Source organism: Neofelis nebulosa, chromosome 8, assembly GCF_028018385.1.
Source record: "Neofelis nebulosa isolate mNeoNeb1 chromosome 8, mNeoNeb1.pri, whole genome shotgun sequence".
Taxonomy (NCBI): Eukaryota; Metazoa; Chordata; class Mammalia; order Carnivora; family Felidae; genus Neofelis; species Neofelis nebulosa.
Window position 1 is genome coordinate 106,366,723 of NC_080789.1, and position 18,386 is coordinate 106,385,108.

General features: G+C 35.9%; 1 protein-coding gene across 13 annotated transcripts in view; it reads left to right on the forward strand.

Moving 5' to 3' along the window:
- The window catches only part of ERC1 (ELKS/RAB6-interacting/CAST family member 1), a 515,043-nt gene that overhangs the window by 221,479 nt on the left and 275,178 nt on the right, over positions 1–18,386 (forward strand). For all 13 annotated transcript variants that reach the window (XM_058744143.1, XM_058744141.1, XM_058744150.1 and 10 more), the window contains one exon: positions 3,388–3,523. In XM_058744143.1, coding sequence (XP_058600126.1) covers positions 3,388–3,523 — 136 coding nt within the window. The remainder of the gene's footprint in view (positions 1–3,387; positions 3,524–18,386) is intronic.

Here is an 18,386-nt window from a genome sequence, read left to right on the forward strand (position 1 = left end):
TAGTCTGATATAGATGAAGATCCTATTTTGAGGTAAAACCACATCTCATTTTTAAAAACGTAATTTTAAAATGTTTTTTAAAAGTATTTTGTCTATTTTAGAAAATTTAGAAACTACAGAATACCATTAAAAGAAACATTAAAAACATCCTAAGTTTTTTCTTTTTAATTTTTTCAGTTATGTATGTGTGTATGCACACATATGTTTAGGATCATGCTTTGTATTCATCTTGGTATTCTATATTTATTACTTAGTATTTTGTCGTGTCTTTTTGGAGTTGATGGAGATAATCATTAAAAAAATCCTATGGGGGCGCCTGGGTGGCTCAGTCGGTTGAGCGTCCGACTTCAGCTCAGGTCACGATCTCACGGTCCGTGAGTTCGAGCCCCGCGTCGGGCTCTGGGCTGATGGCTCAGAGCCTGGAGCCTGCTTCCGATTCTGTGTCTCCCTCTCTCTCTGCCCCTCCCCCATTCATGCTCTGTCTCTTTCTGTCTCAAAAATAAATAAACATTAAAAAAAATTAAAAAAAAAATCCTATGACCAATATTTTGAAGATTAAAATTATCTTTTTGTTTTTTTTTAAGTTTATTTATTTTTGAAAGAGAGAGAGAGAGAGAGAGAGCATGAGCTGGGGAGGGGCAGAGAGAGAGAGGGAGACAGAATTCGAAGCAGGCTCCAGGCTCTGAGCTGTCAGCACAGAGCCTGATGTGGGGCTTGAACCCATGAACAGTGAGATCATGAACTGAACTGAAGAACTGAAGTTGGAACTTAACCTGCTGAGCCACCCAGGTGCCACAAACATTAAAAAAAAATTGTTTTTATTATTTTTGAGAGAGACAGAGTGAGGGTGGGGGAGGGGCAGAGTTAGAGGGAGACACAGAATCCAAAGCAGGCTCCAGGCTCTGAGCTGTCAGCACAGAGCCTGCCAGCAGTGGGGGAGGGGGGAGGGGGTTGGTTCAAACTCATGAACTGAGAGATCATGATCTGAGCCAAAGTCAGTCGCTTAACTGACTGAGCCACCCAGGCACCCCCAAACAGTTTTGGTTTTTAAATGCATACTACAAGTTGGATTGGAATGATTATTGGGATAGGATAGGGGCAGTGGGATTTTTTATTCTCTTTTCTGAAACACCACTAAAAACACCCTGACCTAGTTCTATGGCTTGTGGGTAAAGTCAGGATAAAAATAAACCACTCATTCTCAGATAATAATAACGATAAAAAGTACTGAAGAATGAAAAGGGTTTTGATTGGATCAACAGTTGAGTGTTTAAGGTTGGCCCGCTAACCAAAAAATACACAGGTGATTTTAATTAGGTTTCTTCCTCCATGTGTCATAATGCTCCAAATAACCAGGTTACTGCTATGGCTTTAGTGGTTGCTAGCACCATCTGGAATAATCCACAGATGCAGGGTGAAAAGAATTTATATACCATCTAAAATTTTTTTCACTCTAAAAACAGCAGATATTTGTATCAGTAAACTAATGTTATGAGAAGTTTAATTTTGAGAAAGAGCAATTTGATTCATGAAAAGAAAATCTTGCGTCATTTTTTGGTCTTTTCTAATGCAAAGGTCCCAATCTGTTTTTTTCCATTAGGATGTAACTGATATCAGATTAATAAAAATCAAAACATTAGCATAGAAAATTATGTAGTGAGGAGAATCAAATATAAACATGATTTGCATTTTTATTTCTTTTACTGGTATCTGTTTTTATTCTCTGTGGCTAAATATTTCTGTGGATATTCAAGATGGCAGAAAGTACAGATCTGAAATGTGACCTTAGGATAGCCTATTAGTGTGCACTTCCATCAGACCTTTTATTTTACCATCTATGTCACTAATTTACTGTTTGATTTTGAATAAATTTTCTATTTTTACTATCTTTTAAGTGTTTTTATTTATTTTGAGGGAGAGAGTGTGTGCACCCATATGAGTGGGGAAGGGGCAGAGAGACAGAGGGAGAGTGTGAATCTCAAGCAGGCTCTGCGTTGTTAGTGCAGAGCCCGATGTGGGGCTTGATTTCACGAACTGTGAAATCATCTCCTGAGCTGAGGTCAAGAGTTGGACGCCTGACTGAGCCACCCAGGCGCCCCTCATTTCTAAAATAGAAATAACATAGTGCCCACTTCACAGGTGTATGGTGAAGTGAGGTGAGATAGCACACAGGAAAATGCACAAGGGGCACCCAGCAGCTGTTTGTTGTATTAATCAGCTCTGGGGAGCCATCCTTTCTGGATAGAGTATTCTTGGCTGCAGGTTTTTTTCCTTTAGCACTTTGAATATATCATGCCACTCCCTTCTAGCCTGCAAAGTTTCTGCTGAAAAATCAGCTGATAGCCTAATGGGTCCCCTTGTATATGACTGTTTTCTTCTCTCTGGCTGCTTTTAAAATTCTCTGTCACTCCTCACCATTTTAATTACTGTATATCTTTGTGTGGACCTCCTTGGGTTGATTTTGTTGTGGACTTCTGTGGGCTTCCTAGATCTAGATTTCCATTTCCTTCCTCATATAGGGAAGCTTTCAGCTATTATTTCTCCAAATAAATTTTCTACCCTCTTTTCTCTCTCACTTCTTTCTGAGATTCCTATATTTCCAATGTTATTACACTTGATGGTGTCAATGAGTTCCCTAAGTCTCTTTGCATTTGTTATTATTATTTTTTTCCTCTCTCCTGTTCAGCTTGATTGTTTTCCATTACTCTGTCCTCCAGGTCACTGATCCGGTGTTCTGCTTCCTCCAGTCTATTTATTTCATATAGTGTATTTTTAATTTCATTTACAGAGTTCATCTCTGATTGGTTTTTTATGTTTTCTATCTCTCTGTTAAGGGTCTCACTGAGGTCTTACTCTTTTTTCTCAAGTCCAGTGCGTATCTTTTTGACCATTATTTTAAATTCTCTATCAGTAAAGAACGGGTTCAAGCTTAAGTGACCATCAACTTAATATAGGCTGATATATGCATAAGATGTTATGTAGAAACCTAATGTTAATCGCAAGTCAAAAACCAGTAATAGATATGCAAATAAAAAAGAGAAAATATTTCGTAACATTGATGTCAGTAGCCTTTCCCTATTTCCAACATAAATCTCTGAATTGGTTTCTTTTCTTCTGCTATTTCAGACTATCCTATGTCTTTCTTTTGTTTTATAATTTTGTGCTTCATAAAGTACTTGCTTGAACACATGTTTCTGAAACACCATTGTTACCAATTTGTTTCCATTGGTAGGAAAGAATTTTGAATTGTTAGAAAAATTTTGCAGCAGAAATTCTTTGTTGGTTTTCAGCCAGTTTTTGGCATCAGTGCTATATATTTCTAAATAAAAATATTCTTTTTTATGCAGATATATGAAAAGCTTGATTTTTCTCCTCCCTTATCAATAGGCAAGTGAAAGACCAGAATAAGAAGGTAGCAAATCTGAAGCACAAGGAACAGGTGGAAAAGAAGAAGAGTGCGCAGATGCTTGAGGAGGCTCGACGGAGGGAGGATAACCTCAATGATAGCTCCCAACAACTACAGGTTAGAACCCGAGGAGAATCTGAAAGGATCGGGTGAAGAGATTGATCCATGATTGCATGTTGTTTTTCTCTTCATCTTTATCCTCCTCTTTTTTCTCTTTCTAACCCTGCTTGCTGCCTTCCTCTGAGACCAACTGTTTAGCAATAAAGGAATGGCTTTAAATAGAAAAGGCAAGTTTTATTCCACAGCTTTGTGAGGACACCTCAGCATAGGAGAAAGTTCATCTTCAAGTTGATCGCATTTAATTGGTAAGTTCAATGTCAGTTCAATGAGTGGGTTCTCTTAAGCTTCAGGGTGGTCAGTATTACTATTTGCCATTTTCCTTCATTACAGTACATTGCTAATCTTGGCTAACGTCTGTTTAACTTCATTCTGTTTTTTTATTCTTCTTTTACCTATATTCTCTCTGCTTTTTCCTTTCTCTCTTTCTTTCCCTCCTTTTTAAATATTCACTTTAGAGAGCATATTTCACAGTCATACAGGATGTATAAACTATACTTTTTCACTTCATTGGAGTGATAATTTTTCAAAAATTAGGTGTAACTAAACTCCATAACAGTACTAGTGACGATATGGTAAGTTCCTGTTATGTGCCCATTACTTGAACTCAGGCCTTTGGTCATTCATTATTTCTAACCTTGACATTGATCTTGTGGGGCAGGTGGTTTTGTGCACGTTTTACAGGTAAGAAAGTGACTCCAAGAAATTGAATTATTTACCTGAATACACACAGCTCTGTAAGTGGCTCAGCCATGATTTTACCTGAGACTTTCTGGATCTGTAACCTGTCAGAATGAAGTTTAAATTTTAGAGAAGCATATCTGCTAATTCTGCTAAGCTACCGCCACTTTGTTTTTCTCTCGTTGAAACTTTTAATTTGGTTTGAGAGAGAATTTATGCCACAATTGCATTATCATGCAATCTTTACTGAAGAGATTTGTGGGACATTTTTAGACTTCACAACAGATCCACTTCAGACACAAAAATCTGACTTTTTAATTTCTTTTTTCATTCCTGTTTTATATACATTTTATTATACAGTGCATGGTCCTTATAGAAACAATACACATCTTTTCAAATGCAGCACCTTTTGATAGAGGCAGCGTACTGGTTTTCCCTCACTGTTGCCAACAGTAGTTGATATTATCAATTTTCTTCCTCCTTTTTAAAAAGTTTTTTTTTTGTTTAATGTTTATTTATTTTTAAGAGAGAGAGAGAGAGAGACAGAGTGCGAGCAGGGGAGGGGCAGAGAGAGAGGGAGACACAAAATCTGAAACAGGCTCCAGGCTCTGAGCTGTCAGCACAGAGTCTGACACGAGGCTCGAACTCAGGAATGGCAAGATCATGACCTGAGCCAGAGTTGGACGCTTAACTGACTGAGCCATGTAGGTGCCCCCACCCCTCCCTTTTTTTAAAGTGCCAGTCTGATGGATGGAGAATATTTAATTTAAAAACAATTTTTTTTGAATGTTTATTTATTTTTGAGACAGAGGGAAACAGCACGCGAGTCGGGGAGGGGCAGAGAGAGAGGGAAACACAGAATCCGAAGCAGGCTCCAGGCTCCCAGCTGTCAGCACAGAGCCCGATGTGGGGCTCGAACCCATGAACCGTGAGATCATGACCTGAGCCGAAGTCAGACGCTTAACCGACTGAGCCACCCAGGCGCCCCGGAAAATATTTAATTTTTGTTTTAATTTACATTTATTTGATTACCAGTGAGGCTAAGTATTTATTCATGTCTTAAATTTTCATTTGTTAATATAAATCAAATGCTACCTCTCTTCCGTGTTGGCCTTTTCCCCAAGGATTTTTTTGGTTTGTTTATCCCTGTTTTGAGAACATATAAATATTTGCCTATAAATATTTTTAAGTTGCTCTGGACTTCCATTTTTTACCTTTACTTCTTAATTTAAATTATTTTAGGATATTTTGTGTGGTGAGGGTCTTATTTTTCTTCATGGCTAACAATTTAACTAGATCATTGATAGGAAATTATTTCATTGCTCATTTCATTGAACAATTAGGCTATTTCTAGGATTTCATTCAGCCTCCTTTGTTGAACTAGTATCACAATGTTTTTAATTACTGAAAATATTTAATTTATAAGACAGACCCTTACTTATGTTACCTCCTTAATTTTTTCATTTGTCTTCTGTCCTCCACCCCTTTAATGTTTTCTGTTACCAGTCTGTCTGCGTAAACCGAAAGATGCCCTTTTAATCTTTTGTCAATTTTTATGTTATTATCAAAAGAGCCTTCACATGTAATCTCCTATTTACTCTTTGTATGATTTGAGAAATAAGGACATCAGATTATTTATTTTATATATTACATAGAAAACTAGTTTAGAGTGGATGAATGACTTTTCCAAGGTGTCTCAGTAAGTGATGGATATAAAAATAATGACAAATGATAGCTCATGGCCATATGCAACATACACATGGATGTAGTTCATTTAAATATAGTGAAAAGAGTATAGGGTTACAACTAGGATATTTTCCATGTGATCTCAGCTCTTGTACTAACTAGCTCTGCCACTCACTTCCTAACCATGTTGTTGCAAATGACAACCAGTGGTAGTCAACATCCCTAGCACCCAGATTGTGATCTCTAAATATGAATCTCCACTAAAAAAAGCTAGTGATCTTGGAGAAATGGCTAATCAGAATTCATGAAAGTATAATAGTAGAAAAGCAATTGATTTTGGACTTGTATTAAAAATAGTTCTAATACCTGAATTTTTTTGTGTGTTTTAAATTTCTGCGTATATATTTGGGTTCATCTGTTGATGTTTTTGTGAAATAGGAAATGTAAAGGGAAGGAATTATTTTAGTATTTCCACTATAGGTATAATAATTCTAGGATTAAAGTATATTCTTTATCATGTTAAAATATGGTATATTTAATTTTTTCAGATTTGATGAATAATGAATAATCTTTATCAGGTGCCACCTTGCCTTCCAAAGTTTAATTCTGATGATATTAGTAAATACATAGTATGTTTTCTTTTGTTTGTGAAGATTAAAACCTGGTTTAAAACAAGGTTAATTTTCACTTTTTGTTATTCAGTGACTGCCAGTTATGGTAGTTCATTGGTGTCTTCACTCTTCCTAGTAGAAGTTACAGTTTGCCACAAAGCAGTGATATTACTTTTTAAATTTGTCTTTCATTATTCTGCAAGATTAGATACGTTAGAAGAAGTACATAAAATACACATATACACACAATGTAAATAATACATGTAAAGTGATCATCTCAAGAAATTAGAAGATTACTGGCATCCCAGAAATCATATGTATATTCCTTCCTGATCATTTTTTCCTCCCTTCCTCTAGAGGAAATTATTTTGGCTTTTATTGTTCTTTGCTTTTCTTTGCAACCTGTGTATATATTAAATAAGTATAGGTTAGTTGTGCATATTTTTATTTTATGTAAATGAGTCATCATATTCATTCTTCTGTGACTTTTGTTCAGCATCACATGTGAGGTTTATTCATGATAGTTGAGTGTAGCATTTGCACATTTGATGTCCTTGCTGTACTGGTTTTTTTTTTTTTAATTCGAAATCCTATGTTTTATCCTCAAAGTGTTTTGAAAAGATAACTTCATTTCTTTCAATTTTCCATTTTTTGAATATTCAGATGGAACTAAAAGTATTCCTTTTTGGCAGAACGTAAGTTTGGAAATAAGTTGTTACTTTACTCATTGTTTTTGGTTCAGCACATTAAAAATGTTCTAAAAAGATTAAACAAATTCCTTACATATGAAATGAAAATGATACCTGAAAGTGGAGAGAACCTAGGAATCCTGCAGACTGTAAACCTTGGCATTGTTTATCATGGCCTTAGATACGAGTGCCCTTTCTTAATGTAGGACATTGACATTCCATTGTATTCTGTTTGTACTTCTGTGTTATGTATATTAACTTGTCTGAGATTTTTTGGTTGTAGAAGCCCCCTTTTACATTTAAAAATTATTAAAGTTCAAAACATGATTTTTTAACGTAGGTTATAATTACCATATATACATATGCAGTTAACTTACTGACTCAGCTATCCATCATCTTGTTGTATCTGAAGATACAGCTCAGGCAATATAAAAATACTTATACAAATGGTTCTTTACAGTATTGTGGGTAATTGTGAAATATTAGAAACAACCTAATTGCCTGTAGGTAGGAGAGTACTTGAGTCTTCTATGGTACATCCACAAACTGGAGACTTGGCAGCTTTAAGAAAAAGTGAGGAAGATCTCTAATGACCTGATATGGACATCCTGTTAAGTTGTGGGGAGGGGTGAAGCACAAAGACCATCTATAGTATGCTACTCTTGGTATAAGAAAATACACTTACATCTCATCTTTTTTTTCCTTTTTCAAAAGAAAACAGGAAGGATAAACTAGAAACTAAAGAGACCAGTTATCTATGGGAGTGATGAGAAGAGTGGAAAGAAAGGGGAAATGGGATTGGGGTGGTAGGTTTGAGGAGAACCTTCTGTTATGTAATAAAGACTTTGACTCTCCGAACCATAGTACTATTTCACATATGCTAAAAACTAGGTAAACAAAACCAATCAAGATGTGGGGTGGGGTGGGGTGGGGTGGGGGGAAAAGCCAAAGAGAATACAAACACTAACAGGTAAACCTGTTTTATAAATGTATAATACAAACACCCTCAAAGGGCTGGGGAAGAAAGGAACTAACCTAAATAGTTTTGGAAGACATTGTCTTGACTGAATGCTAGAAAGCTAAAGACAAAGAACTATACATAAATGTTGTAATCTAGTAATAAATGTGTTTCTCACAAAGGATAGGCTAGCCATTCTGAGAGCACTTGATATGTGTACTAGAATTCAAGTAAATATAGATAATGAGGGCGAGCTTTTCATTGTTCAAGCAAGAAGTTATAAATAAGTGAAGTGGGAAGGCTTAAGTAAACCCTGTAGCGTTGTACTGGCATCAGATATATTAGTATGAATTCATGGTATTTAATTTATATGCAAATAAATATAGAAATACTGATATGTATGTATGTATGGGGTTGTTACATATGCTTCTATTTCCTCACTTTGTCCACCAAGAGGGCTTAGAAGTAGTAAGCACACCTAACACCCAGATTCTGGTTTCTATACACCTTTCTTCAGTAAGATGAACCAAGGCATCTTGAAGAAATGGTTGATTTCAGGGTTGGGGCAGGGAAAATATGCAGTGAGCCTGGATAACTTTGTGGTTCCAGAAAATAGGAAAATGCTCAACAAAAGAATGCAGGCTTGTGAAAGAACATAGGCGCCAACCTGAAGGAGCACCTAATGTCTCATGTTAAAACAATTTGAGTAAAAAGATAAATAATGGTAATATTTGAATTTAATCCATAGAATGAAATAAATATGAGCTCATACTGATATAAATAATCAAATGCATAAGTAAGTAGGGGGGTGAGGGCAGTTCTTTCCCGAAGAAGATTTCTAATTAGTAAGTGTAGAAGGATGCAGATTTTTAAAAATCACCACGAAACAAACACCTCAGTAATAAGTGTTGCAGACCAGATCCAGTGATGGTTGTGAAAATTAGTGGGTGAACATTTGAGGAATAATAGTCTCAAAATATATTCCCTGAGATGTTTATTAGGTATAAAGGGAAGACTAACATTTCTGTGAACAGACCTAATAGACACCACCTTAACAGAATGATTCAGGTTAGCATTAGCAGTAGTGAGATATTGACATCATGGTCCCCTTGATATGATATACTGAGAAAGTAGACAATCTCATATCTGTGCTCTTTCTCCAAAATGTATTATCTTATTCCAGTTATGAGAAAATACCAGACAAATCCAAATTCTGGAACATTTTTATAAAATAACTATGCAGTACACTTTAAAAGTGTCAAGATTGTGAAAGACAAAGACTGAAAACTATTGTAGATGGAGTTGCACTTAGAAGAAATGTTAACTAAATGAACTGTGGGATCCCGGATTGGATCCTAAAACAGATACAGGACATTAGGGGAAAACTGTTGAGATTAGAAGAAGGTCTTTAGTTTTGTGAAGAGTATTGCACCAATGTAAATTTCCTAATTTTGATCACTGTACTATGGTTATGTAAGCTCTTAACATTAGAGGAGGCTGGGTGGAGGGGTATATGGGAACTGTGTACTAATTTTGCAGCCTCTCTGTATTTTTATAATTAGTTCAGAATTAAAAATCTATTTCAAATTGTCATTGACTCTTTTCTCAGCACTTTTTTTTTAATGTTTATATATTTTTGAGAGACAGATAGAGGATTGAGCATGGGAGGGGCAGAGAGAGAGGAAGATACAGAATCTGAAGCAGGTTCCAGGCTCTGAGCTGTCAGCACAGAGCCTGATGTGGGGCTCAAACCCACGAATTGTGAGATCATGTGAGATCATGACCTGATCTGAAGTCAGAGGCTTAACCGAGTGAGCCACCCAGGCACTCATCTCAGCACTTTTAATTATCCACTTCATGTTCTCATTCCCTTGAAATAAATGAGCTGTGAATTTCAAAAACATCTTACCTCCAAGCTTAATGATACATGATAGATACCTTGGGCTTTTTTCAAATACCATTTCTAAATTCGCAAAGCAGATATTACTGTGTTCTCCATATTGTTTGATATCCTAAAGCCTTAGTTTAATTTAGAACTTAATTGAACAAGTTGATTGTTCTGAAAAATCTGACCTAAATCATAAAGCTATGATATGAAAATATGGCTATTTAAATTTTTTTTTTTTAACGTTTATTTATTTTTGGGACAGAGAGAGACAGAGCATGAACAGGGGAGGGGCAGAGAGAGAGGGAGACACAGAATCTGAAACAGGCTCCAGGCTCTGAGCCATCAGCCCAGAGCCCAACGCGGGGCTCGAACTCACAGACTGCGAGATCGTGACCTGAGCTGTAGTCGGACACTTAACCGACTGAGCCACCCAGGCGCCCCGAAAATATGGCTATTTTATTAGAGTTGATGTACCTTGATTAGTCTATATCCCTCCAAGATATCAGGCTTAATTTTTACTCATTTTCCTTAGACATACTTGATGTCTTTTATTTATTCAGTATAAAATTATCAAATGCTTTCTATGTGTAAAAGTCTGTTGCTAGACTTGATTAGATAGTAGTGAAAAGACATACTCCCTACAGCCTCTGGAGCATATTGCCTTATGGGGAAGACAGTGTAACATAATGATAAAAAGTCCATAGAAATTAATTTTGGGGACTTGAGTTTAAAAATCATATTGAAGTCTGTAGGAATCAGTCATATCGTCTAGAGGTAAAATATTAACAGAAGAACCTGGACTTAGAGCTGAGATGTTGGAATCCTCAGTAGGTAGAGATGGGTTTGGGTAGGAGAGGGTGGTGTTTGAAAAGAAACTAAAATGAAAAGGCCAGTTGAGATGGGAGAGAAAAAGGAGAATATGGCATTATAGAAGGCAAAAGAGAAGATGGTCTCCAGAGTGGGGAGTAAGTACATCATGGTAATGGTGCTGAGAGTCTGAGAAAGAGGACAGCATCATTGAGTGGTCTGATCCAGTGTATTCAAAATGGTCAAGAAAGAGCAGTGATCTCCCTGGGCTAAGGTAGATGTCTTCCATTCTATCTTATTGACCTTGGAGATAGTAGATGGTCCTATACTGATCTATACACTTGCCTTGGCCAGTTTTTCTGTCACACACTCACCAAAATTCACTGCCCTTCACAAAGTCTTTGTAATGTCTATCTTTAGGTATATATGTGACTGATATTAAGACTTGATTATACAATGGTTACTTAAAGTGTTTCTAGTATGATCCATATATACATCTAAACTATTTTACAATTCCATTCAATATTCATGAATAAAGTACATGAATGATAAAAACAATGCTGCACATATTGGTGATGACACATATTGGTGATGAGCCTTTTCTGCTATCGTGGTTTTTTTTTGTGTGTGTTTTTTAATTATAATGCCTCTTCTCTTGATAGACTGCATTTAATTTTGCTGAACTTTCTGTTTCCCTTACTCAAGAATTTAGCTCTGTATTAAATTTAGTTCTGAGTTGTTTCATTAATATTTTTTTGTAAGCTGTATTTCACCTTGATTGGCTAAATAAGATTTCAGAATAATCTGTAGTTGTCCTCAGTAAACATTTATTGTGTGCCCGTTATGGAACTGTCACTGTGCTGAGTGCTGTGATATGCTCTTTCTGTCAAAAGGTGTGTTATAGTGCAATTTGTAAGTAATTGCTGTATAAAAAAACGAAATTAGGCAAATCCCAGCAATAAGGACCTCCTAAATAAACATTATATGAAAGCATAATCTTAGCTGATTTGACTGATGGTGATGTTGCGATTAGGAAATCTTTGTTGAAAGGCTGCCTATCTTTATAAGGTTCAGATCAGATGCTTCCTCCCTTGTGAAGCCTGCCCAAATCCTCACAGTTGGTATTAATCAGGGCTCTGTTGTAATTCCATTAGACTTTGTTTCTGCTTTGATACCTGTTTTATCCTACTTTATATTACATACTAATAATTTGTGTGTTGTTCCCCCATATATTTGAGTTTGGGAATTAGGTCTTGGTACGTTGTACATAGTTGGTTCTCTCTAAAAGTGTTTATTGATTTCAGTTGAATTGATAGATGTCCAGAACACTCATTCACAAGCATCTTAGCCTGGCCTTTGGAGTCTCCCATCAACCAAACCTTTAAGTATTTCTAACCTCATTTTTAGGTGAGATACTTCCTAGCATAGCTACTATATTCTAGAGAAGCTATAGTGTTGATGTTTTGTAAATACAGTTTGTTGATTTTCTAATCTATGCTCTTTTTCTTATACAGAATCTTTTCCTGGTGGATTTCCAGTTTTACCACCTAAACATTCTGGCTTAAAATTAATCTTTGTTTATGATCTGTACCTGTTTTGTTATTGTCTTATCTATTGTTCCTCAGCCTATATGTTTAATTATACTTTGTCATTTTATACTTTTTAATATATTATAATTGCTTTTGTATGATTTAATCACTTTCTCTTCTGTACTAGTTTATGTCTACCTTAGGTTAAGGGCTGTTTTAAACATATCTTTTCAGCTTTTCTTAAATATTGCCTTACATAGGCAGCCATTCACTAACTGCAGCTATAATTGTTACAATAAAATTTAAGTTACAAATTAAAAAAAATTGTATGATGCTACAATATTTAGCATTCTAGTAGTCTTTAAAATTTCATAGATTACTCTTTAAGGACTTTATATATATATATTATTTTTTATAAATATATATATACACACACACATATGTGTGTATATATATACATATATATACATATATGTATACATATATGTGTATATGTATATATATATGTGTGTGTGTGTGTGTATACACACACACACACACACACACACACACATGCACACACATATTTTAAATGTTTATTTTTGAGAGAGAGAAAATGAGAATGAGCAAAGGAGGGGCAGAGAGAGAGGGAGACACAGAATCCGAAACAGGCTCCAGGCTCTAAGCTGTCAGCAAAGAGCCTGACATGGGGCTCAAACCCAGGAACCATAGGATCGTGACCTGAGCTGAAGTCAGCCGCCCAACCAACTGAGCCACCTAGGCACCCAGGACTTCAAATATTTTAACAAAGAAATGTTATCTGCAGTTAGTTGAGAATATTTACCTTATATGTTTTTATTTTTTAAGTAGTAGCACTCACTTTGTCTTTTGACAAAACTACAAGTTTTAGTCATATTCTAATAAGACAAACTAGACTGAAGGTGGGTAGGGATGAAGCTCGGTTTGATAGTGGTTTGGTGCTTTGTTTTTATTTATAACAAAAATAAGTATTTGAATTTAACCTTGAGAGAGGGTACTGTCACAGAGATTAATGGGACTGCTGAAAGAACACTGTGGCTCTTGTGAGTCAACTCTCCTGAGACCAATGAATATTAACAATAAAGTTCAAAGAAAATGAAAACAATAGAAATAGTGACAGGAAAACTTTATGTATATTTAGACATATTCTCTTTTCAGAAGCATTATCAGTGAAACATTTGTGTTTTTCTTTAAAAATTGATTGGATTTGCTGTATCAAGCATTCTTCCATTTGGGTAAGAGAGTTTTTCCTTTCTGAAATGAAGACTACTTATGTTTGGTTTTCACATTGGCCATGGGGGTAATTATTTAAGAAAACATTAAAAAAATTAAGATTCTCTGATCTCTTTCTAGAAATAGTATGTGATTTGTCACCTAATATATTAGGTACCTGTAATATATTAATGATGTTCTTGTAAAAATCAATTTTGGTTCCTTAACAAATATTCTCCTTTACCTATTTAAAGATTTAATCCTATGTCATTTCTTCCTCTTTAATTTTTTTCTTTGGCAAAATAGGTCTTTTTCTGTCTAGAATATGGACATAGGTGGGTGTTTATGGTGTTCTCAAGAAATATTAAATGGACTTAGGGATCACACTGGAAAAGTATATACAAATTAGATCCATTTTTACAACCTTGTGCATAGTTGCTGGAATTAAGTTGAAAATTTGGCTTTCCTGTAGGTGAAGCACCTACTCAAATTTTTGGCATGTGTACAGTTTTTAAAAGGTTTTAGCCCAAACTGTGCTTTTTACCATTTAGAAAACAAAAAACAAGTCATAAAATTATTCTAAGGAACTCTACAGTGGTTGAAATAGACTCTGCAGATACTTTTCTCTCTGGCCAAAGTTCAGTTCTATTTGATTGCCAGTGAAATTTACCGAAAGAATGTTTATTGATAATATTCATGTGTAGTCTACTAAGATGCTTCCTACTGTTAAGGTTAGCCCTATTCTCTCTCTCTCTCTTTTTTTTTTTTTTTAAATATTTATTCATTTTTGAGAGAGAGAGAGGCAGAGAGAAAAGGAGACACAGAAACCAAAGCAGGCTCCAGGCTCTGAGCTATAAGCACAGAGCCCGATGGAGGGCTTGAACTCATGAACATTGAGATCTGACCTGAGCTGAACTCAGACGCTTAACCAACTGAGGCTCCCAGGTGCCCAAAGGTTAGCCCTATTCTATGGGAACTTTTAGCCACATCCTTTTAGCTTATTATAAGAATGCTCCCCATAAAATAATGGCTGGTTAAAGTTACATTTGGCACTAAAATTCTTACAAGTACTATATCCTCACCTCAGTAAAATTAATGGTTTTTTTTTCATTGACTAGAGTATTGCAGATACCTCATTTTATTATTTTTATTTTTATTTTTTTTAATTTTTTTTAATATATGAAATTTATTGTCAAATTGGTTTCCATACAACACCCAGTGCTCATCCCAAAAGGTGCCCTCCTCAATACCCATCATCCACCCTCCCCTCCCTCCCACACCCCATCAACCCTCAGTTTGTTCTCAGTTTTTAACAGTCTCTTATGCTTTGGCTCTCTCCCACTCTAACCTCTTTTTTTTTTTTTTTTTCCTTCCCCTCCCCCCTGGGTTTCTGTTAAGTTTCTCAGGATCCACATAGGAGTGAAACCATATGGTATCTGTCTTTCTCTGTATGGCTTATTTCACTTAGCATCACACTCTCCAGTTCCATCCACGTTGCTACAAAAGGCCATATTTCATTTTTTCTCATTGCCACGTAGTATTCCATTGTGTGTATAAACCACAATTTCTTTATCCATTCATCAGTTGATGGACATTTAGGCTCTTTCCATAATTTGGCTATTGTTGAGAGTGCTGTTATAAACATTGGGGTACAAGTGCCCCTATGCATCAGTACTCCTGTATCCCTTGGATAAATTCCTAGCAGTAAATTAATGGTTTAATCCTTTCCTTTGTGTTGTTGTGGAGACTCCTCCTTTGTATTTGGAAAGTGAAGTCTGTAATAAGATTCTTATTTTTAAGAGAGCAGAAGCAGGCTTTATATATCCCTTTTGCTAAGACCTCAAAGGCAAAAGTCATCCTCTTATAGACCACATCAGTTATTCATTATTTTAAATAAAAGGTTATCTTTGGCATGTTTGGTAAAGACTTTGAAAATTTATGCTTGTTCTTTTAATAAGCATTATATTTTATTTTATTTTATTTTTGAGAGAGAGAGAGAGAGAGAGAGAGAGAGAGAGAGATGCACACAAGCACGGGGAGGGCAGAGAGAGAGGGAGAAGGAATCTGACCGCACAGAGCCCAACGTGGGGCTCAGTTTCACAAACTACAAGATCATGACCTGAGCCATAATCAAGAGTCAGTCACTCAGTCAACTACCCCTTTATAAGCATTATTGATCAGAGGAGACATATACTAGGATTAGGCTAACCCTAAGTCCTTGCTCAAGTTTTTGATACCAGAATTTTTAAGATAAGAACCTGGCTCATCTACATGGGATATTTTTACTATATATTCTGTAAAATTTATGTAGGGGTGCATGCCATCAGTGCGGAGCCTGCTTGGGATTCTCTCTCTGCCCTTCCCCCCTCAAATAAATAAATAAGCACCATTGTATATGTATATATTTCTATTTCTTTAATGAAATGCATCTGCTCTTGTTTGACTTTGATTTTTAAAAATTAAGGTTATAACAGAGTTCAACTTTGAGTGCGGGAGATGTTTGAGGGACTACGGACAGAAGGGGGAAGAAAATACCTTTAAATTTTATTGCAAAGCATTTCCTTAAAATAAAAAATAGTTGGTGTATAACCAAATTCTGTCTCTGTGTTAGGGTGGCTTTCTTTTCATAAAATTGACTTCATCAGTGCATCTAGCTTCAATTTTTTTCTCCCAGTTAGCATCTAAGCAGTTGGTAATTGAATTCTGACATGTTGAATGATTCTAATGAAATCTGCATGTGTTTGTATGCTTGGAGGATGGGGAAAAGAGAGGAAGAATAAGCAGTGGGGTTGAGAGTAATAAAAAATTACTGTCTTTTTATGTTAAGGATAATGGATAGCAGTTAACATTAATATCTTTCAGAACATGTTAAAGCTTCTCTGATAAGTGGTGTTTATTCCAAAGAAGCAACTCTTACTATTAACCCAAATAAATGACCTCCATAACCAAGGCAGAGTTCAAGTTGGGAAAGTGATGAGTGAACATGGGAGGCTGGGTTACCTTGGAGAATCTTTGTGAGATTTCCAGTGACCTTCCCTCTGCTGTTGACAGAGGGAGAAGCTTAAGAAGATCTGTCATTGTCCAGTGATTTCTTTCTTTCTTTTTTTTTTTTTATGTTTGTTTATATTTGAGAAAGAGAGAGAGAGGGAGGGAGGGAGGGAAGAGCAGAGGGAGAAGGAGACACAGAATCCAAAGCAGGCTCCAGGCTCTGAGCTGTCACCACAGAGCCTGATTCTGGGCTTGAACTCAAAAACCATGAGATAATGACCTGAGCCGAAGTTGGACGCTTAACTTATAGAGCTACCCAAGTCCTCCTCAGGTGACTTCTTTTTATGGTACTGTAGTATTGTACCGTTTTTCCTTTTAATTGTGAGGAAGATGTTTGAAGAGAACAAAAAATTATTTTTAATTGCTGGGTTTTTTTTTGTTTGGTTTGCCTTTGCTGTCCTTAACGAATGTTTGATTTGAAGGAAAGGCTGTGGAGACTAGAGTCTTAGAGCTGTAGTGGTATATAGTTGATGTTGACAGAGCTGATGTCAAGAAGCAAAGTTCAGATGAGTCTATTAGGGGAATTAGTAGTATGGGATTTGCTAGAATCTGGTCTTCTTGTTAATTTGCCTCAAGTTACAGCTGCCACAGCTTTTGCCCTAATCTCATTCGACTATAGGAGTCTTCTTATTTAAGGATATGAAGAATTCTTTGGTAGCTTCCCACTTCCTCTCTCCCTCTACCATACCCCCAAAACTAGTCATACACACCCCCTGCTTTGAACCCTATATTCTGTAAATGAAGTGATCTTATTTGACCTTATTTGATAAGTGTAGTTGTCATAGTAAGTAGGCTTCGGCACCTAATCTCATGGTAGGAAAACTGGTCTTTGTTAGTTTTGATGAGTGCAAACATAACTTGCAGCAGTTGAAGTAAAATTCTAAAGATATTGCTCTCATTTTAAGTGATACAAACTATTTAAAATGGTAAAGCATGTTCCTTTCCTGTCTCCGGGTGGCTTTTAAGTGAGTTGTCTGTGGTATACAGTACATTCTAAATTTAAGGTTGCCTAAATTCGTTAAATAGAGTGAAATTCCAAGTTAGAGCAGGTGAATGAAATTGAAGTTTCTTCCTCTATGTGGTTTTTTCCCCCCACCCTGCCAATTTAACGTTTTTCTAAATAGTGAGGGGTAGACAGTTGGCTAACTCCAAATAGTACAAATAATTCCTCTCTATGTAATTTTAAATTAGAGTGTTTTTTTTTTTTTGCTAAATTTTGTGATTTTTTTCCCCCTTAAGAGTAAAATCAATTATAATGAAAATTCATAGGGAATTCATAGGTGAGGGCCAATTTCCTTAAAAATGGGTTTGTTCCCAAAAGAAAGAAACTTCACTAAAATGTGAGGACTAAATCCATTAGTATTCTCTATTACATATAGCTATTTAAACATTTGCCCAGTAATTTTTTCAGTTGACCTTTGATTGATTGGCATATCGAGTATTCTTAGTACTGAACTACTAACAAATTAAGTTGGATTACTTTAATTTTTACCATAATCATAAGAAAATATTTCACTAAAGGAGTGCCTGGGTGGCTCAGTTGGTTAAGCCTCCGACTTCGGCTCAGTTGGTGAGTTTGAGTTCCGCATTGGGCTGTGTGCTTACAGCTCAGAGCCTGGAGCCTGCTTCAGATTCTGTCTGTCTCTCTCTCTGTCTCTGTCTCTGTCTCTCAGAAACAAACATTTTAAAAAATTTATAAAACAAATATTTCATTAGAACTCAATCCCATCATGAGT